Source organism: Cucurbita maxima, unplaced genomic scaffold (genome assembly GCF_002738345.1).
Source record: "Cucurbita maxima cultivar Rimu unplaced genomic scaffold, Cmax_1.0 Cma_Scf00022, whole genome shotgun sequence".
NCBI classification, from domain to species: Eukaryota; Viridiplantae; Streptophyta; class Magnoliopsida; order Cucurbitales; family Cucurbitaceae; genus Cucurbita; species Cucurbita maxima.
This window is the reverse complement of record NW_019272038.1, coordinates 2275136-2294698: the sequence shown is the minus strand read 5'-3', so window position 1 is coordinate 2294698 and position 19563 is coordinate 2275136. Positions and strand designations below refer to the sequence as shown.

At 39.2% G+C, this 19563-nt stretch overlaps 5 protein-coding genes across 7 annotated transcripts; 1 reads left to right on the top strand and 4 right to left on the bottom strand.

Moving 5' to 3' along the window:
* Positions 1-120: 120 nt before the first annotated feature.
* Positions 121-1331, bottom strand: LOC111496364 (thioredoxin H1-like). Its single transcript, XM_023146784.1, has 3 exons — positions 1144-1331; positions 612-734; positions 121-528 (listed from the first exon to the last, which is right to left on the bottom strand). The coding sequence occupies exons 1-3, from the start codon at positions 1228-1230 to the stop codon at positions 376-378; spliced, it is 363 nt and encodes a 120-aa protein (XP_023002552.1). The 5' UTR covers positions 1231-1331; the 3' UTR covers positions 121-375.
* A 1474-nt stretch (positions 1332-2805) lies between these two features.
* Positions 2806-7669, bottom strand: LOC111496216 (zingipain-2). The gene is made up of 5 exons (XM_023146583.1): positions 7024-7669; positions 5814-6049; positions 4943-5083; positions 4425-4856; positions 2806-3253 (listed from the first exon to the last, which is right to left on the bottom strand). Exons 1-5 carry the CDS (start codon positions 7427-7429, stop codon positions 3173-3175), a joined length of 1296 nt encoding a protein of 431 aa, XP_023002351.1. The 5' UTR covers positions 7430-7669; the 3' UTR covers positions 2806-3172.
* A 1461-nt stretch (positions 7670-9130) lies between these two features.
* LOC111496622 (dehydration-responsive element-binding protein 2D-like) lies at positions 9131-9993 on the top strand. The gene has a single exon (XM_023147118.1). It carries the CDS (start codon positions 9451-9453, stop codon positions 9991-9993), a length of 543 nt encoding a protein of 180 aa, XP_023002886.1. The 5' UTR covers positions 9131-9450.
* A 161-nt stretch (positions 9994-10154) lies between these two features.
* Positions 10155-17920, bottom strand: LOC111496199 (purple acid phosphatase 2-like). 2 transcript variants are annotated; one of them, XM_023146560.1, is made up of 9 exons: positions 17916-17920; positions 14653-14876; positions 14152-14352; positions 13943-14054; positions 12879-13108; positions 12642-12780; positions 11636-11856; positions 10715-10836; positions 10155-10628 (listed from the first exon to the last, which is right to left on the bottom strand). In XM_023146560.1, exons 2-9 carry the CDS (start codon positions 14836-14838, stop codon positions 10409-10411), a joined length of 1431 nt encoding a protein of 476 aa, XP_023002328.1. In that variant the 5' UTR covers positions 14839-14876; positions 17916-17920; the 3' UTR covers positions 10155-10408. The 2 variants fall into 2 exon arrangements, with proteins under 2 accessions (XP_023002328.1, XP_023002327.1); XM_023146559.1 differs by lacking the exon at positions 17916-17920 and having other exon boundaries at positions 14653-15160.
* LOC111496234 (protein WALLS ARE THIN 1-like) lies at positions 15848-18974 on the bottom strand. Of its 2 annotated transcripts, XM_023146607.1 has the most exons (6): positions 18716-18974; positions 18569-18631; positions 18371-18487; positions 17214-17652; positions 16539-16690; positions 15848-16326 (listed from the first exon to the last, which is right to left on the bottom strand). In XM_023146607.1, exons 1-6 carry the CDS (start codon positions 18934-18936, stop codon positions 16137-16139), a joined length of 1182 nt encoding a protein of 393 aa, XP_023002375.1. In that variant the 5' UTR covers positions 18937-18974; the 3' UTR covers positions 15848-16136. The 2 variants fall into 2 exon arrangements, with proteins under 2 accessions (XP_023002375.1, XP_023002376.1); XM_023146608.1 differs by lacking the exon at positions 15848-16326 and having other exon boundaries at positions 16546-16690; positions 17215-17652.
* Between the last annotated feature and the right edge of the window lie 589 nt (positions 18975-19563).

Sequence of the window (19563 nt, the reverse complement as noted above, 5' to 3'; positions counted from 1 at the left end):
ATGAAGAACAGCATTGGAGAGACGAGAACAAAATTGACAAAGTTGACAAATTCAACCAATCATAAAACTTAAAACCCTTTTCAGAATCAAGACATTTCTAAACATGAGAGAAAAAAAATGAAAAAGTAAGCTGTTCTCAAGTAATCTGTAAACCTTGAGGCAACAATCACTGAATTCAAAAGCTTGATGAACAGAGATATATTATGAAACATTAAATCTTATTCTACATATATCGTTTACAAACATTCTTAACACAAGTAAGCATCAAAGAGAGACTGTCATGGAATCCACAAGAACAACAAACCCCAAAACCAGAATCGTTATTACAACACAATGATAATATTAAGAGGGAAAATGATCATCAAAGCTGACCATCTAAGAAGCACAAGTAGCAGGTGCAGCGCTTAACTCCAGTACTTTAACCCCTAGCTCCACCTTGTCCGCACCAACAATCCTGTGAACTTCGTTTCCTCCTTTCAGGAAAACAAAGGTCGGCATCGCTGTCACCTCGAACCTCTTAGCAATTTCCTGCATAAAAACAGAACAGTTCAATTCCACTGCATCAACAATATAAAAGTTTGGAAGAGTTGAAGAGGCTCAAATTTCTTTACCTTGACATTATCGACGTCCACTTTCAAGAAAGTGACATGGACGTGCGCCTTAGCCAACTCTGCGAATACTGGAGCAATGAAACGGCATGGCGGGCACCAGGAAGCAGTAAAATCGATCACAATCTATCAAAAAAGATTTCATATACATCAGAAACAAAAAGAACCCCCAAAACTAAAGAGGTGAAACTGTATTTAGTCCAGTGAAGTACTACTGTCAAAGGAGGATGGAATCATCAAATTCAATGACACGAAACGAGTAACACAGAAGAATTGAAGAGTAGAAATCATAAAATCTGAGGCAATCAAACATAACTAGCCAGGACACAATAAGTTAGATTAAACAAAAGAAACCTAGACACAGTTACAAGTCAATATCATACCCTAACGAATCCATCACGATTTCCTCCAAATCATGAAAAATCTCCAACAATAACAACACAAATCCAACAAAAATCGTTTGAAATGACAAGAACATCAGGAAATCACAAATTGGAAAGCAGAAATGGAGAGGAAAAGAAAACAAAAATCATACCAGTCTGCCAGATTCCTTCTCTTTATCGATTATCGCATCGAATTCTTCAGCATCGCGAAGTGGAATCACTTGACCTTCAACAGCCATTGCTTCAAAGAGAAACGAGTGTGTATCCTGCAAAGGTCTCACTGTATTTGAAAACGAAGCGATGAATGAAGACGAAAGGAGCGAGGGGGATTATATAGAGAGAGAAATGGCCCAAGATATCGTTCGTATCATTTTACCAAATTACCCTCATATTTGAGTTTTATTACGAGATAATCTCAATGGTTCATGACGCGAGCGCCTATGCCAAAAATGTGAATGCATTTATCCATAATAATGTCGTTATTCTGAATGGGAACAGATAAAAAGAATAAAAATAAATAAATAAATAAATAAATCATTATAATTCATTTTTATTTTAAAATGCCTCAAATTTCCCATACCGTATAATTCAACGGTCAATACATTTATACTCAATGAATTTTAAAAAAATAATAAACATTTAATCTATGGTTAATTATTTTAATTATCTTGAAAAAAATTAAAGTTCATTCTAAATTCATTCATATAGTTTGAAATATTTAAGAGCATATTTGATTGATATTTATTTATTTTTTTAAATAGAGTTAGTATTTAAAGTTTATACTTCTTTTTTTTTTAAAAGAAAATATATATTCGATAGTACGTGAAAATACAAAAAATAAAAGTTATTTGTTAAATTCTTTTGATAGTCCGCACGTTTGATTTAGATAAGATATTAGGCACGTTCTTATCTATTTGATTGAATTACTATTTTCTAGATTTTAAGAAAAATTAGATACTCGTAAACGGTGGTTCAAACCATAAATGTTTGTTTCTCTTGTATGATCCATCTGGCATGAACCCGCCTCGTTACAAATTGGAAAGGAAGTAGAGTGATATGTGGAAATCACTACAAAGGAGTAACATTCGGATTAATTTGTTGATCGAATATCTCAAGGCAAGAATATTGTTTGAGATTCGAATCAGTCCACAAGCAAGATCGATCATGTCTAGCTTAAATGATTCTTGTTGATCAAATATCTCATGCAAGAATACTTGTTTGAGATTCGAATCACTCCACAAGCAAAATTGATCATGTCGAGTTTAATGATTCTACATGCAATCTAAACTACATACAAAGAAACTTAGTCATTGGCTAAAGAAAAGCACAAATATTTTTTTTATACATTTTTCAAGTCTCTTACAAATACAAACAAAAAAGTCTTAAAATACATTAAATGTGACAGTGGATTGAAATATCTTTTGATAATTTCAACAACATTTTCAGGAAAAAAAATTACCCGTGTGTCAACTTGGCCTCCATCCTAATTTCTTTATTTTTAAATACTTAAATTTAAAATTTTATGACATATTATTTTCAATTATAAGAGATAAAATTATTTATTTTGACTTTTTGACCCTATAGTGTACGATGGATCTCAAAAAATATGAAAGATCTTCCTCCAAGCAGTACATACGATTTTCATCGAACATGGCTTTTCAAAACTACTCCTCTATAAGGAGCAAGGTATTGTAACGCAATAGAGTTGCATAGATTGATCCGAAATAGCGGAGAAAGAACGGAAAGTCATTCCTAACTCCGTCCTAAAGATTTAGTAACAGAAAAGCATAAAAAAAACTACGTTGGAGCATATGAGGCAGCAATATATGAACCAAATTTCTCTTACAACTAATCACAAACATTCAAATCCAAACCAATCCATAATATTCAAGAACAAATCTATGCATCGAGTAAGATGCAACTTTAAGAGCTTGAAATGCAGCAGTCTGATCAGAAACCTAAGAAAAGTGACGAGCCAGAACCCGATAAAACTCCGAGGTCGGCCGAGGTAAGAACTTTCCAAAGCTAATCCATGGAAGCTCTAGGACCATAGCAGAAAGCTAATGACTGAACCTCCTTTTTAGACTTCAAATATAGCTAAAAGCTTGTAGAATACAGTGGTAGCTAGAATGGCAGCGTTTATTCATTCTACAAATGGAGCCATTTCATAGAATTCAAACCTTATAAAGAGCTCCAAGAACCGGATGTTCCCGAAGGACTCCGATTCTCGAGTGCTTCTGTTCTTGTACCGTTCATCGTTCTCTGCCAAGATGATATTTCTGTTAGCCCAGAATAAGGAACAGAGAGAACATAGACAAAGAAACACTTCAAACATATGACTTCGAACATGTTTCAACTGATTTTTTGATGCATTCTTGGAAAATGTTCTTTTGTTAGAAGTTGTGTCGCTATGCAGCTGTAAACAGGTGAGTGTTTGGTATGGTTACTAACTATTAGATTGAGACAGAGTGTGACAATTGTCAATCAGGTACAAGAAAAGATGGTAACTGTAACGGTCAAAACCCATCACTAGCAGATATTATCCATTTTCGGTTTTCACTTTCGGGGTTCCCCTCAAGGTTTTAAAATGCGTCTGCTAGGGAGAGGTTTCCACACCCTTATAAAAAATGTTTCGTTCCCTTCTCCAACCGATGTGGGATCTCACAATCCACCCCCCTTCGGGGCACAACGTTCTCGCTGGCACTTATTCCCCTCTCCAATAGATGTGGGATCTCACAATCCACCCCTTTCGGGGCCCAATGTCCTCGTTGGTACACTGCCTGATGTGCTTTGATACCATCTATAAGAGCCCAAGCCCACCGTTCGCAGATATTGTCCTCTTTGGACTTTCCCTCAAGGTTTTTAAAACGCATCTAATGGGGAGAGGTTTCCACACTCTTATAAAGAATGTTTCGTTCCCCTCTCCAATCGACGTAGGATCTCACAATCCACCCATCTTCGAGGCCTAACGCCCTCGCTGGCACTCATTCCCCTCTCTAATCAATGTGGAATCTCACAATCCATCCCTTTTCAGGGTCCAACATCCTCACTAGCACACCGCCTAGTGTGCTCTGATACCATCTGTAACAGCCCAAGCCAACCGTTAGCAGATATTATCCTTTTCAGGCTTTCCTTTCCAGCCTTCCCCTTGAGGTTTTTAAAATGTGTTTGCTAGGGAGATGTTTCCACACCCTTATAAAGAATGTTTCGTTTCCTTCTCCAACCGATGTGGGATCTCACAACAAGAGACGAGTTATAGCTCGTTCGTTCTCTTCTTTTTCTTCTCTAACATATGCTTATGAAAACAGATCCATTTCCAGATGATTAAACTTGTTTGAAGGAAGAAAACAACACACAGGCAAGCTACTTCCAACACTAAAATGATATTTTCATCTCAAACACAAAATCACAAGAAGTGGGAAAAGGAACAAACCTTGAGGCATAGGTTCCTCTGAGGATCACAAATGGGATAATCAAAGGGGCAACAATGACGACCGTCCTTGCAACAGACAGCAGAGCTCAGACCACAGCATTTCCAAGACAAGCAAAGGCCAAAAAATTCCTTTGCACAACAACAGGTCTCCCCAGCAGCACAGCTAGTAAGAAAACTGCATTTTGTTGGACCTGGAGGAGGGGAGGGAGGCGGGTTGGGACTCGTTTTAATTGGATATGAAGCAAGCATGTTGATTCCGCAAACGCCTTCAGAATTTCCGCTGTTGCGCTGCATATGAATATAACCATCCATTCCCCAACGTTTACCCCACGAGTTCTTCACGATCCAATAATCAACACCATTTTCTGATCCATATCCTACAATCAACACAGCATGATCCAAGGAAGTTGAACATGGACCAGAGAAAATTCCCTAACAAAAACAAGTACCATTCTTGATTTTAGTCATAATTTCACGTATGATGGAATTTTCAAACATTAGTGGAGAATAGAACCAACCTTTGAATATAATTGAAAAGCTCTCTCACTGCCACAGATACCAACACTCACAGGTTGAATTGCTACTGCTTGCAGTAATTTTTCCTCATTGTTTGGAGGAACATCCGAATAGCCATCAATGGTAACGACCTTCCTATTTAGCTGCAAGCTCAATAGACACAAAATGCATTTCAGCGCAAGCAATCTTTTTTATCCGTAAGGAATCCATCTTCTATGTGAGATCCTACCTCGGTTGGGAAGAAGAACGGAACATTTTTTATAAGGGTGTGGAAACCTCTCCCTACTAGACGCGTTTTAAAAACCTTTAAGGGAACCATGAAACGGAAAGCCCAAAGAGACAATATTTGCTAGCGGTGGGCTTAAGCCGTTACAAATGGTATTAGAGCCAGACACCAAGTGATGTGCTAGCGAGGAGGCTGAGCCCCGAAAGGGGGTGGACATGAGGCGGATGCCAGCAAGAACACTGGGCACCGAAGGGAAGTGGATTGGGGAATCTCACATCAAGAAGGCTGAGCCTCGAAGTGAAGTGGACACGAGGCAGTGTGCCAGTAAGGACGCTAGACCCTGAAGGGGGTGGATTGGGGGTCCCACATTGATTGGAGAGAGGGAATGAGTGCCAGCGAGGACGCTGCGCCCAGAAGGGGGTGGGGATGAGGAGAACGAAGACCGAAACATTCTTTATAAGGGTGTGGAAACCTCTCCCTAGTAGATGTTTTAAAAACCTTGAGATGAAGCCCGAAAGGGAAAACCCAAGGAGAACAATATTTGCTTACGGTGGGCTCGTGAATCATTCAAACTGTGTCCATAAAAAGTGATTTACTAATATTGTGAACGTATTTGGAAGATGTGAGGGAGAGATGAATTATATTACCTTGTCCTTACGACACGATCCATCACGACCTTGAAAAGGATAATCATCTTCGGTGTCGATCCCATGGTTTTTTATCACAAATTGGTATGCATAATCCATCAGTCCTCCTCCACAGCCAGAATTATACGATCTGTCACAATCAATTAATTCCTGTTCAGAAACACTGATAAGAGACCCTGTTCTAATCTGGTTAATCCCTTCAATAGCTCCTGTTGCTGAGAAAGACCAGCAAGCACCTGAAAAGTGAAAACAAAAGATATTGGTTCTTTCCCATTTAGATGAGCAAAGCTTCCACATAACTTGAAGCTTATCATGAAGAGATGATGATACAACTCAACTACCTTGATGATCACTAGATCCAAAACTCAGCTAGAGTATAGTTCATAATTTAATACATTTTCAACACTTTTCTTTATATTTTGTTTGAGATCCCGAGGAGAACAAAATATTTTTTTATAAGAGTGTGGTAACCTCTCCCTAGCATACGCGTTTTAAAAACCTTGAGGGGAAGTCCAAATAGAACAATATCGGCTACCGGTGGGCTTGAGCCGTTACAAATAGTATTGGAGCTAAACACCGAGCGATGTACCAGCAAGAAGGCTGAGCCCCGAAAGAGGTGAACACGAGGTGGTGTGCTAGCAAGGACGTTGGATCTCTAAGGGGGTGGATTGGAGGGTCCCACATCGATTGGAGAAGGGAACAAGTGTCAGTGAGGACGCTGGCCCCGAAGGGAGGTGGATTGTGAGATCCTACATCAATTGGAAAGGAGAACGAAATATTCTTTATAAGGGTGTGGAAACCTCTCCTTAGCAGAGGAGGGGAAGCCCAAAGAAGATAATATCTGGTCACGGTGGACTTATGCGGTTATATTTTGCTCAAACATGAACTATATTTCTGCAATTCTGTATATAGAATCTTAAAATAGAATGAGGAACAAATGTTTAAACCCATATGGCCAAGCAATAATGTTTGGTTTCAAGAGACAGAAGCACAATTTCCACTTCTAATGATTTCTTTGTTCGGATTTGTAATAGATAACCCCATGTTCATGAAGCCATTTATAGAAATTTCCACTTGTAATGCATCGATCGTCAAAACTAACCCTAGGGTCCTAGGGTTTCAATCAAATTCAAAATCACGGAACAGAGTAGTTCAATCAGATTCAAGATCTTCACCAAACAAAACAATCGAAAACAGAAATTAAACATACCACAACTTCCTTGATCCTTAACAGCAGTCACAGCCCCTTTCTTCCTCCAATCTAACAATTCAGGAACATCCTGATGAAGATAGGGTTCTTGCGGCGAAACCGGCCGTGAGTTCCGCAAAGCAGAGGAAAGACCCAAGCGAGCGGCCTTGAACTCATGGTGAGTAATATCGGCATAAGCATTGAGAGAAAGAGTATAAGAAGAATTTCCCTGATTATTGTGATGAGTAACAAATTCATAGTTATCGGCAAAAACACCGAGTCTGTATAGCTTTTCTTCCGCGGAGGAATACGATTTTCCATGTTCTGTGCACCAGATTTCGAAGAGCTCCGAAATATCCGAAGTAGCAGAAAAATGGCGAAGAAGAAAGAGAAAGGTAATCACAAAATGGAAGTTGAGGTTGGCCATTCTTTGCCGAGATAAAGCGTGGCGGTGCTGGTTAATCGCCGGCGAGTCGGTACACGGCCGCCGTAGATGGCTGCTATCAAATAACCAGAGGATTGGCTATTCGATCTTCAATGAACAATGGTCCCAAACCAATCGGCAATTGACAGACAATTAACTCACGAAAATCGTCGAACTTGAATGATTTTGTTTGGATTTTTTGGATTTTTCGAGAATGATTTTGACCTGTTTGCCAACAATTTCGTTTCGGCTTTGGTATTTCTAAAACGTGATTTTAAAAGAACATTTAACAAGAAAATATCCCGTGATTATTAAGATATATATAAGTTTTGTTTAATTTCATATTTTATGATTGAAAATCATTTAAATTTTGAAAATAATTTAAATTTTAAATTTGATAGTCCTAATATTTATAGTCATCCAACATAAAATTAGTCAAAGTGAAACATGTTTAACTATGAAGTTCCTATGAATGAGCCTTATTGATATAGAAAATAAATTTCAATTGTTTTAATATTTTTTTTTCGGATCACTCTCAGATCATTCATGTATCTCTTTCGTTATTCCGTGTCCAATCAAATGAAGTGTTATGCATGATTATGTTTTGCAGTTAATGTCCACCCACCATGGATGTGGCTCTCTAGTTTCCAAGCACTTGATTTTCCAAGTGAAAAGTATGAAAAATCTAATATTTATGAGGGTTCACACTTCAATCGAGCTCTAAAGAAAGTGACTTTTTCAATACCTACAATCTCCATGGATGCGAAGCCTCACAATTGGGTATTGAAGGTTCGCCCACGTGTTCAAAAGATGGAAAATTCATCGATAGAGAGGATATGATGATGAGCTGACGTTTTGAATCCTGTGAAAATAATACTAAAACGTTCTATAAAAAATTTGGAATTCGAATGTGGCACTTGATGGTCTTGACGTTTCCCTGCATCTCCTACAATATGGTCATGTTACCTACTCTTCCGTCTTAAGAGTGAAAACTATCCACACTAACCAAACCAACACGAGTCCTTCTCATGAAAATACACAGGAAGTCACTTGACATAAAATTGCTTGTTTCTTAGCCATGGAGTTTCTTAGGACCGCTCTCTCATTCGAATGTGGAATCAGTTCATTCATGTACCACTCCATTACTCGAATGTTACAAGACGCCGACGCCGCATTCGCACAATTAGGCTCATGGGCATACTACATCTTGAAATAATGGCTAACTTGTCTTAACCTATACAAACAACACCAACGATCAATTAAAGGTGTATGATCAAACTCGGCGTTCTATTTAAATCATTAAGTTAACACCACATTAGTATATTCCTAAATTCTCAATTGTAAATTAATAATATGATATAACAACGAAGGAGTTGACTCACCATTTGGGACCCATATCATAATAACTCCAGTTGAATCTAAAAACTTTTCTCGGACATGCAAACCTCTAGTTCTCAAAGGTTAAAATCTTCGAATGAAGTTGATTTCATTCCAAATGATACGAAACTCTTAAAAATTCGATCTAACAACGTTCCAGAAGAATAAATCCCTAAAAAATAAGAAATCAATCGAAAAATTACCTTCGTAATCAAATCAAGAATAGAGAAATCTCTGGATTCAAATTACTCCACAAACAAATTAGTTTAATTAAACCTGTTTAAATGACTCTAACATACAAATCTCTATCGAGTTGTGATAGGGGAGGAAAGACTATGTACATGGACACCAATAAAATGAAGAAAAAGGGAATTCGAAAAGAAAAAAAAAAGTGAAGTTTAAGGTGAACTGGAATTTTTGTTGAGCTCGTGTAGAGACGAAAATGAAGCCATGTGTATGCAAGACAGTAACCCAGAAGAGCCCTCTTCCTATCGACACGATTTCGACAGTTCATCCTGCCAAGTATCATCCCATCCCCTGGTTCAGCCACGTTTCATCCCTTCCCACTTTCTCGCTCTAATTCCCCCAATTCATTCATTTTCTTTTAACACATCCCTCCAACAATCCCACATGCACTATCCTTTTCCATGTTGAATCCAGGAGCCAAGCAACCGCCGCCGCCGCAGCAGCAGCAGCAGCAGCAGCTCAAAAGGGCCTCCTCTTCTGCCCATCCCAGCTCAAGAAAGGGCTGTATGAGAGGCAAAGGAGGCCCTGAAAACGCTTCCTGCACTTACAAAGGTGTCCGTCAAAGAACTTGGGGCAAATGGGTTGCTGAGATTCGTGAGCCTAATCGTGGGGCTCGTCTTTGGCTTGGCACTTTTGATACCTCTCATGATGCTGCCATGGCTTATGACAATGCCGCTCGTCGCCTCTATGGCTCTGACGCCAAGCTCAATCTTCCTTCCTCTGCTGCAGAGCCTGAGAAGTCTGTGGTAAACAATGGCGGGATGGGGTTTGGGGAGGAGGACGAAAATGGTGGGCTTTGGAGGTCCATGAGTATTAGCTTAGATGATTCCATTTGGGTTGATGCAACCATGTCTTTGGATTTCCCTGTGATGGAAGATCAGAGCCTTTTGGCTGCGAATTTGGTGGATGGAAATGGCTGGGACACACTACAATGGTGCTTATGATATACATATGAACAAGGCTTGGTGGATAAAACTTGTAATTCTAAGTTGTATTGTTGTTTTCTCGTGTGGGATTGTTTTGTTTATGTTAGGTTCGGCCCAAAATGTTTCATTTTTTTCTCTCTTGATTCGTTTTTGTTTTGATTTTTGTTGATTTGGGGCTGTTTGGATTGAAAGCTATATGAAATTATTTTTGTCTGTTCTTTCTATCTTCCAAGTAAGATGGAGATAAAAGAAGAACATGCCAAATCGACTATAAAACACACATTCAAGTTATAATAAACAAAACACTCAACAAATTAAGCCACAAAAAGCTCAATTCTAAGGGTTTTTTATTTTTATTTTTATTTTCTATTCTTTTCTGCACATTAAGCCATGGAAAAAGCCCTGTGATATGTTGAAGAAGAGAAGAGATGATTCAGGCAGCTGATGAAAGGTGACTCACCGGAGCAGATTTTGCCAATTTTGAAGCTATCCATTGACGATTGTGCAGCCATAGGGCATCAGCTTCCACAGAATATTCATCTTGGTTGCGATGCCAAGCGAAGTAGGCGTGAGTTCTGTTCTTTATGTCCAGTGTGGCATGGCCGAAGCTGGCTTCACGGTAAGCTGAGTATCTTGGCTGTGGTTCTGTCATCCTGCACAAGTGAAGTTTGATCAAAAAGCTTTAGCTGTTGAGTTGAAAGATTAAGAAAAGAGAAGTTAAGGGTTTTTCCGTGCTTACTCTGTTACTAATCCTTCTGAGTTACCTCCATCTCCAATGGTTATGTAAACTGGAGCATCTTGGTTACGCATTGGGGAACATAACCCATTTACAATGTTGTATGCTATGTTTGATACTCGTTCCTGTTATGCAAGAATAGGATATTCATATGATCAATCATTCAGAAAAGGCTGATTTTTGTTCGGCTCGTTACGTATCGCCACGTCAGCCTTAGAATTTTAAAACGTGTTTGCTAGGGAGAGGTTTCCACATCCTTATAAGGAATAACTTCGTTCTCCTCTCCAACCGATGTGGGATCACACAATTCACCCTCTTGAGAGTCCAACGTCTTCGTTGGCATACTGCTCGATGTCTGGTTCTGATATCTTTTGTAACAATCCAAGTCTACCGCGAACAGATATTGTTCGTTTTGGCTCGTTATGATCGCCACATCCTCACAATTTTAAAACACGTTTGCTAGGGAGAGGTTTCCACACCCTTATAAGACTGTTTCGTTCTCCTCTTCAATCGATGTGAGATCTCACAATTCACCCCCTTGGGAGCAAGCATCTTCGCTAACACACCGCCCAGTATCTGGCTCTAATACCATTTGTAACAGCCCAAGCCCACTACTAGCAAATGTTGTCCACTTTGGCTCGTTACGTATTGTCCTTAGCCTCACAATTTTAAAACGATCTATTAGGAAGAGGTTTCCATACCCTTATAAGGAATGTTCCGTTCTCCTCTCCCGTTGATATCTCACCATTCACTTCATAAAATGTTATCTCACCCTTTACTTTTTCATTAAAGAACGGTAAAAAAAAAAAAAACAAATTTAATTATTTTTTTATCAGATTTAATAATCTTGTTCTAAGATTAGACTTATAGTATCAGATTTAATAATCATTTTGTTCTAAGATTAGACTTATAGATACTACTTACAGATCGTTCGTAGGCATGAACATGACCAGCAAAGACAACATCAACTTTATAGTTCACGAACCATGGCTCGAAGACCACTCTCATACTTTCTCCCTCCATGTAATGATGAACATAACTGCTGTACATTGGAGTATGCATAAGAACTATGAGCCACGGAGTCTGGTCCCTGTTTACCCTTGGCAGCTCACTCTGCAGCCATTTGTATTGGGGGCTGCTTTTCACTGCGAGAAAAAGGAGGCAATATAGATTTATTAATCAAGCATACAAGAAATCTGGAAGGATAATCTTACCCCAGCTTGTCATCCCCAGGACCTATTTGATTCTTATCTCAAATTCATTTTGGAAGGTAAGTAGTTTGGATGAGGAGTTCGTTTAAAAATGAACAATCGTGAGAAATTGTAATACTTATCCTTTTTGGTGATCGGATGAAAACTAGAACATTATAATGAAACGAATTTAGGCTAAGAAGCCCGTATACTTTAGTTTGACTAGTGTGACCGTGTCTAACACGTGTTAAACATATATCAAACACTTACAGTAGCACAATAAATGTGTTAGACACTAGTTGTGCAAAGTCATTATAGGTCCAACACTTATGCATGTTTCGAACCTTATTCAATGAAACGAATTTAGGCTAAGAAGCTCGTATACTTTAGTTTGACTAGTGTGACCGTGTCTGACATGTGTTAGATACTTGTTCGACACATATCGAACACTTACAATAGCACGTATCCTTGTTGTGTCTATGTCCTAGATTTTTAAAAAATAATGTTATAGTGTCCCTATTGTGCTGTCTTGGTGTCTCGTTTCCTTTTTAAAATTAAGGATTCTAATTGGGTTGGATACAAGATGAACACGAACAATTCTCTTCACTGAATAAGAGCTTTCTCGAGGTTTAGGTACGATCTCATTAAGCAACAAGATGTATCATAATAGTAAAACAATGCCAACATAATCTATAACAATGAAGCTAAACAGGCTAAACAGAAAAGGGAAACTTACGTACCATAAGATGAGTAAGAGGACAAGACAATTATATGAGCAGAAGCTCTCTTAATGGAGTACCAAAGCGGAGACGAGCCATCCAGTGCATTATATGGGACACGGTAGAGATGCAAAAAAGGCTTAAACGGTTCGGTTTCACCCTGGAAAATGATTAAACCAATTCTGGTGAGGGCATGCTCTAAAGATTTGAACCAATCAATCATATCAACAATAGAGAAAAGATGTATAAGATTAATACAATGTCAGGAGCATAGTCGAGTTCATGATTCCCTGCAGTCCAAATCCAAGGTTGATAAGCTGCACTTCTTTCTACAAACCTCCCCCATGTGTCCCACCTGGTGTTGTCGTGGAAGGGATAACGGTCTGCATACGACAGGTCCCCGACGAACAACATAGCCTGTCCTTTTGTTGGGTTTGATTCATAATGTGTAAGTGTTTTATTGGAATCATATGTTTGGCCAAGATCTCCTGCTTGAAGAGAGTCGAATAATCACATGTTTAAGCCACTCAAATCCTACCGAAAGCAATATTCAATACAAAAAGTAAGGTTAAATAACAAATTTAGTCCGTATAATTTGGAATAAGTTAGCATTTTGTTCTTACGGTTTGATGAAACCTCATTAATAGTCCTATTACCATATGCCAATGAGATAATCCTTTGCATTGACCCATTTGTTATCCAGCCGGCTACTTAACCCTCACAATGTGCTAAATACAAAACTACTTCATTGTCATATGAATAACTAATTATCACCCTTTGCATTAACCCATTTGTTATCCAGTCGGCTACTTAACCCACACAATGTGCTAAGTACATAAGACTACTTCATTGACATATGAATAATTAATTATCACGTAATCAATCACTTCTATCAAATAGGAAGTATTTGTGATGTTTTACGTAATAGTCCAAGCCCACTGCTAGCAGATATTGTCTGTTTTAGTCGGTTACGTATCGTCGTCAGCCTCATGATTATAAAACATGTCTACTAGGAAGAGTAGGAAGAGGTTTCCACCCTCATAAGAAATGTTTCGTTTCCTTCTCCAACTGATGTGGGACCTCACAATAATAGGGGTGGATTGTGAGATTCCACATCGGCTGGAGAGGGGAACCCTTCCTTATAAGAGTGTGGAAATATCTCCCTAATAGACAAGTTTTAAAAATCGTGAGGCTGACGATGATACTTAACAGGCCAAAACGGACAATATCCGCTAGCGATGGGCTTGAACCTTTAAAATCTTAGGAACTAAACTTTAACTTCCAAACCAAAGACCAAATTTGTGATTCAACCAAAACGTTACCTATAACACCAAAAGTATAAGGCACATCGGGGCCAATTTTAGGAGGGGTAATAAACCAAAACCTTCGTGTTAGACTTCCGAACCCGATCACATAGAAGTATTTCGTGTCGTACTGCAAAGGATCATATAATGATCAAGCAAATCAGATGTACTCATATGTTTTCAAATTCAGAGTGTAAATGAAGCTCAATCAATAACAGAACACAGACCTCTAAATTCTCAATAGTGCAGTGATGAATGAAACCAGATGTATAGTTGAAGTACTTATAGGAAACAACAGAGCCTTCAGCTTTGTTTCTAATCGGACTGTTTTCAGCCCAATAAACCACTCTGTTTGAACCAGGTTTCTCCGGTGTAACCCAAGAGATAATTACACTCTTCCCCTCAAGATCCCCCTGTGTTATATGAACCTTCAATCAACAGCCACAAGAAAAACTCAGTCATGTAATAGAATTCGTGATTTTAATGGCAATGATTCGTTTATGGAAGATTTATTAGACCTAATCTCCATATAAGCATTGGTTTTACACTTCTAAACATGATTTTCATAGATAAAAATCGATCAAGATGGATTAAAGATATGTTTCAGAGTAAAATTTGAAGAATACGATCGATTTCCAATAATTCACAGATTAAGCTCAAGACAAGCAAATGCAACGAAGAAAAACTCAAAGGCGCGAAGAAACAGAACAAAGCAAAACAACAAACACCTGTTGTGCGGCATTTCTACCGGGAGGAGGCTTGAACACATCGCTATCGAGCGGCATATCCGACGCCACATAGTCATTCCTAACGTAACCGCTCGTGAATCCGCCATTACAAACGCCCAAATCGCACACTACAAAACCCAAAATTACAAGAACAGAAAATCCAGCACGAAATATGCTAATACCCATCGATCTCGGCCGGATTCCAAAACCAAATCTCCAAATCCCTTTATGTAAATAAAATTTATCTCCGTGTGGTCTGATTCTTACCACACGTGAAGGAATGGGAGTGATTTGGTTCAATCGATAACGAACAGAAATTTAAAGAGAAACTGGAGAAAAGGATGATCCAGGGATGGGAAAAAGAGGGAGAAAGGTAGGGAAGCCATGTGGGTTCGTTGATGTGGTCGCGTGGGAGAGATTTTAGAAATCAGTTTGCTGCCATTTCAACGTGACAGTTGCAGAAGTTTGATTAAAATCCAAATTTTCTCCATATCTTCATGGAAGAGAATATGCAGTTCATGAAAAGAATATGCGGTTCTTAGTAGTTATTACCTACGTGGCATCATCATACACCCAACATTAATATATTAAATTATTGTCCTTGTGAAATGAAGTCAGGAGAGAAGCCTCTAACGTTGATATGGTCCAGGCTCTATCTCAAGTCGTTGGTCCATGAAACTCTATTACGCTTCTACGTTGGTGGCTCTATTAGCTAGCACGAGTTTGAACTAAAGAACGAGCTAAAACTCAATCAAGTCCTCCCAGTTGGCTTGAAAATCGATTATGACCTCCTAATCCATCCATTTCTGTCACAGGGATCAACACATTTTCTCGCTTATTCTTTACCAATAGGACAATGGCTGCTCACGGGGGGCTTGGGCTTAGGCTGGTACCAATGATATCAAAGCCAGAACTCTGGTGATGTGCCAACTAGGGGAGTAGATACGAGGTGGTGTGCCAGCAACGACACTAGGCCTCCGAATGAGTGGATTAGGGAGACCTACATCGATTGAAAATGGGAAAGAGTGTCAGTGAAGACACTGACCCTGAAAGAAGATGAATTGTAAGAATTCATATCGGTTGGAGAGGAGAAAGAAACAATTTATCCATTCATTTCTACCATAAAAGTGTGAATTAATGTAATTAAATTTATCCAAACTGCACCGTAAAAGTAAATAATTTTTCGTCATAGTAATAATTTAAAAATAAAATATAATTCTCCTCGTCAAAACAATTAGAAATTATATTGTAACCTTAAATCAAACCATTAATTTAACAATACAAAGCATATAATATATATATATATATATATATATAATGGCGGTTTTGGGATCTGTGGTCCCCACACATTGGATAATCACAATATTACCCCTGGCCCCACCATCTCTTTCCTCTTCCTTCTAGAAAAAAGAAGCCTTGTTGTGGTAAAAGAACACGTGTCTTAAGGTAGTCAAAAGTTGGGTATGTGTTTTTTCTAAGGCAAGTCAAACATTTTCAGCCGTAGGATGCAGGAGTGGCTGGTTAAGAGACGGCTTGATGTGGCCGCTTGTTCTACTGGTAACATGGTCCTGAGCAGACTGGATTACTGCCCGTTCCAATAAGAGCTTCTTCTCTTCGCTCTTGCCCCACAGCACAAGGTACAGTCCCGATATAATCAGCACCGCCCCTATGATCCTGTACATCCAACCCCATGCTTAATCAAATACTATTTTATTTTTAAAATACATTTAAATTTTTAAATTTTTTAATTATATTCTTAAACTCTCAAAATAAATATAAAAATATTCATAACCATGGAAGGACAAAATTTATCATGTGATGATCGTGTGAGAAAAAATGAACGGTGGAGATTAAAAGAAAGAAAGATACAGAGAAAGGGGACGCACCCTCCCAAGTAGAACTCTTCACCCAAAGCTAAGGAAGCCATGAGAGCAACAACGAAGGTCTGAACCGGTTGGTAGACAGCCACAAAGACCGGACCACCTCTGTCAATGCACCATATCTGTACGGCGAACGCTATCCCCGAAGCCACAACCCCCTACAATAACGACTTTTCGTAATGTTATGATATTATCTCGTTTAAGTGAAAAGACTTCGTATTAATAAAGATGTATTATTTATTATTTTTTAAATTATTTAATGTGGGTTTGTGGGACTCCTTCTCTAACTAAGTGTACTATAGAGCCTCTCCTGAAGCCTATGGAACCCTAACTAATATAAGGCTCCTTCCAACAATCTTCCTCTCGAATAAAGTATACTATAAAGCCTCTCCTGAGGTCTATGGAGTGTTTGAATAATCCCCCTTTAATCGAGCCTTAACTCCTTTGGAATACTCGAACAAAATACACCCTTTATTTGACATTCGAGTATTCTATTGAAATGACTAAGTTAAGGACATGACTCTGATAACATGTTAGCAATAACACTCTTCACAATTGTATGATATCCTCAACTTTGAGGATAAGCTCTCGAGACTTTACTTAAATTATAAAGTATTCTTAGTTTATGATTATTTCTTAAATTAGTCAATGTAGGACTCTCGTCCAATAATCTTTACTCACCGCATAAACAATGCTGAAGGCTTCGGCGCCGGAATGGAAGAGCCAAGCCTGAGCATCGCGCTCGAACGCGGCAGCGATGATGAAGAATTGGACGAGGCCAAAAAAGCAAGTGAATGACGTGACGGAGAGTCGAGCCGGGTATTTTTTCAGCACCGGAGCTTGTAGAACCAGCCACGCCGACCACGACAAGCAGTGTCCGATCAAGTAAACGCACCCTAACGTCCAGCTTTTGCCCTTTGCGTCGCCTAGTGACGGGAACATTCCCGGCCCCATCAGCATCCCCGCCGACTCCGCCGTGCTCTGCACCGTCACTGTCGTCGCCGGGCTGTAGACGGTGGGGCCTTTGTATAATGTGATCACCGTCGCTCCGGCCACGCAGCATAGAGTCCCCACCACCTTCGCTATCCCATCTTTCCGGTTTAGTCGAACTTGTTCGATCCTGTTGGAAAAATTAAGAATTAATATTAAGGAATAATTTCGGTGTTAATTTAAGGTTAAATTACAACAAAATGGTTTAGTCAAATCATGGGTTGACTTCAATTTATTTATTTATTTTGAAGAAATTATATTTTGAATTCTTAGGCATATTTGAAAAAATAAAAATAAACTAATTCTTTTAGGCATAGTTCTAGAAGGGGGTTGGACAAGAGACGGTGTGCCAACAAGGACGCTGGGTCTCGAAGGGAGTGAATTGGGAGGGACCCACATCCCTTAGAAAAGGGAATGAGTGCCAGCGAGTATGCTGAGCTCCATTGAGATGTGTGCCAACAAGGACGCTGGGTCTCAAAGGGAGTAAATTGGGAGGGGCCCACATTCCTTAAGAAAGGGAATGAGCGCCAGCAAGTATGCTGAGCTCCATTGAGATGTGTGTGCCAACAAGGACGATGGTCTCGAAGGGGGTGAATTGGGGGGGACCCACATCGCTTAGAGAAGGGAATGAGTGCCAGCAAAGATGCTGAACTCCACAGAGAGGTGTATGCCAACAAGGACGATGGGTCTCGAAAGGGGTGAATTGGAGGAACCCACGTCAGTTGGGGAGGAGGGTTGACACGAGGGGGTGGCCAACAAGGACCTAAGTATTATTTATATATTATATTGTTTAGTTTATTAAATTCTCGTGAACGAAATTGTAGTAGCTTCGTTGAATAATTTCGTACCGGAGAAGTACAGCCATGAGGAAAGTAATGGCCGGGACAGAATTCTGAATAGCAGAAGCAAAGGTTGGGGAAGTATTATCCAAACCCAACAAGTAAAACCCTTGATTTGCAGTAATTCTGCCCACGTAAAAACACAATCATTAGTGATTTAAACCAATCCCATAAGATTAAAATTACCTTTTTTTCATTTTTAATTACCCAACGAGAGCGAGGAGGAAGAACTGAAGAACAAAGTTGAGAGTAAGCGCAGGCCTATCCTTCCTGCCCACACAAAAACAAAGTAAAAACAACGCTGTAAAACTGTTAAATCAGCTTACAATGGAGTATTATCTAAAGTTAAATTACTTTTCCATGAAATATGCAAAGGGAAGGAGGAGGAGCAAAGCGATGACGTTTCGATAGACAGGGAAGACGAGTTTACTAATGCCCATATTCAGGGCAGCTCTAGAGACCACATGGAAGCCAGCGTAGCCGAATTGCAAGGCTAACATGGCGGCGTGGAGCTGGAACCTCTCGGGGATCGAACACGACATTCTCTTGTTCGAGACCGAGCCCGTGTCCGCCATTGATGGAGATTGAAGAAGAAGGAGATGACGGTGGTGATGGATGAGGAAAATAAGAGATAATGGTGAGGTATATATATATGGAGAGGGGAAGAGTTGGGTGTCCTTTGTGGGATAAAAGAGCTCAATTTCGGTTCAAGCTCACCGTGATCAAATATTGTCAAATTTAACCTAAATGGCTAGTAGATATTGTTCACATTAACCCAAGTTATAATAAACATTGTCCTCTCTAACCTAAAATGTGAGTAGATATTGTCCACTTTAAACCAAACTATTGCTAGTAGACATGGTCTACTTTAACCTTAAATTACTAGTCGATATTGTCCACTTTAACCTTAAATTACTAGTCAATATTGTCCACTACCTAAACTGCTAGTAAATATTGTCCACTTTAACCCTAAATTATTAGCACATATTATTGTCCACTTTAGACCAAACTGGTAGCAAATATTGTCCACTAATCCTAAGTTACTGGCCAACATTAGTTACTTTGACCCAAACTAGTAGCAGATATTGTCCATTTTGATTCAAACTAGTAGCATATATTGTCCACCTTGAATCCAAACTAGTAGCAGATATTGTTTAGCCCAAACTACTAGCACATATTGTCCACCTTAGCTCAAATTGCCA

Excerpts from the sequence above, each read along its gene's own strand:
- LOC111496199 (XM_023146560.1), bottom strand. The coding sequence starts at position 14,838 with ATGGGTATTAGCATATTTCGTGCTGGATTTTCTGTTCTTGTAATTTTG. Across the intron at positions 13,109-13,942 it reads TTATACTTTTGGTGTTATAG|GAGATCTTGGCCAAACATAT; the intron begins GTAACGTTTTGG and ends CTCTTCAAGCAG. Across the intron at positions 10,837-11,635 it reads TTCATGCCTACGAACGATCT|GAACGAGTATCAAACATAGC; the intron begins GTAAGTAGTATC and ends CTTGCATAACAG.
- LOC111496364 (XM_023146784.1), bottom strand. The coding sequence starts at position 1,230 with ATGGCTGTTGAAGGTCAAGTGATTCCACTTCGCGATGCTGAAGAATTC. Across the intron at positions 735-1,143 it reads AGAAGGAATCTGGCAGACTG|ATTGTGATCGATTTTACTGC; the intron begins GTATGATTTTTG and ends CTTTTTTGATAG. Across the intron at positions 529-611 it reads TGGACGTCGATAATGTCAAG|GAAATTGCTAAGAGGTTCGA; the intron begins GTAAAGAAATTT and ends GTTTTTATGCAG.
- LOC111496234 (XM_023146607.1), bottom strand. The coding sequence starts at position 18,936 with ATGGCGGACACGGGCTCGGTCTCGAACAAGAGAATGTCGTGTTCGATC. Across the intron at positions 17,653-18,370 it reads CTCATGGCTGTACTTCTCCG|GATCGAACAAGTTCGACTAA; the intron begins GTACGAAATTAT and ends TTTTTCCAACAG. Across the intron at positions 16,691-17,213 it reads CCTTCAGCATTGTTTATGCG|GGGGTTGTGGCTTCGGGGAT; the intron begins GTGAGTAAAGAT and ends TCGTTATTGTAG.
- LOC111496216 (XM_023146583.1), bottom strand. The coding sequence starts at position 7,429 with ATGGCCAACCTCAACTTCCATTTTGTGATTACCTTTCTCTTTCTTCTT. Across the intron at positions 5,084-5,813 it reads GATCGTGTCGTAAGGACAAG|CTAAATAGGAAGGTCGTTAC; the intron begins GTAATATAATTC and ends TTGAGCTTGCAG. Across the intron at positions 4,857-4,942 it reads CTTTTCAATTATATTCAAAG|GGAATTTTCTCTGGTCCATG; the intron begins GTTGGTTCTATT and ends TGTTTTTGTTAG.
- LOC111496622 (XM_023147118.1), top strand. The coding sequence starts at position 9,451 with ATGTTGAATCCAGGAGCCAAGCAACCGCCGCCGCCGCAGCAGCAGCAG.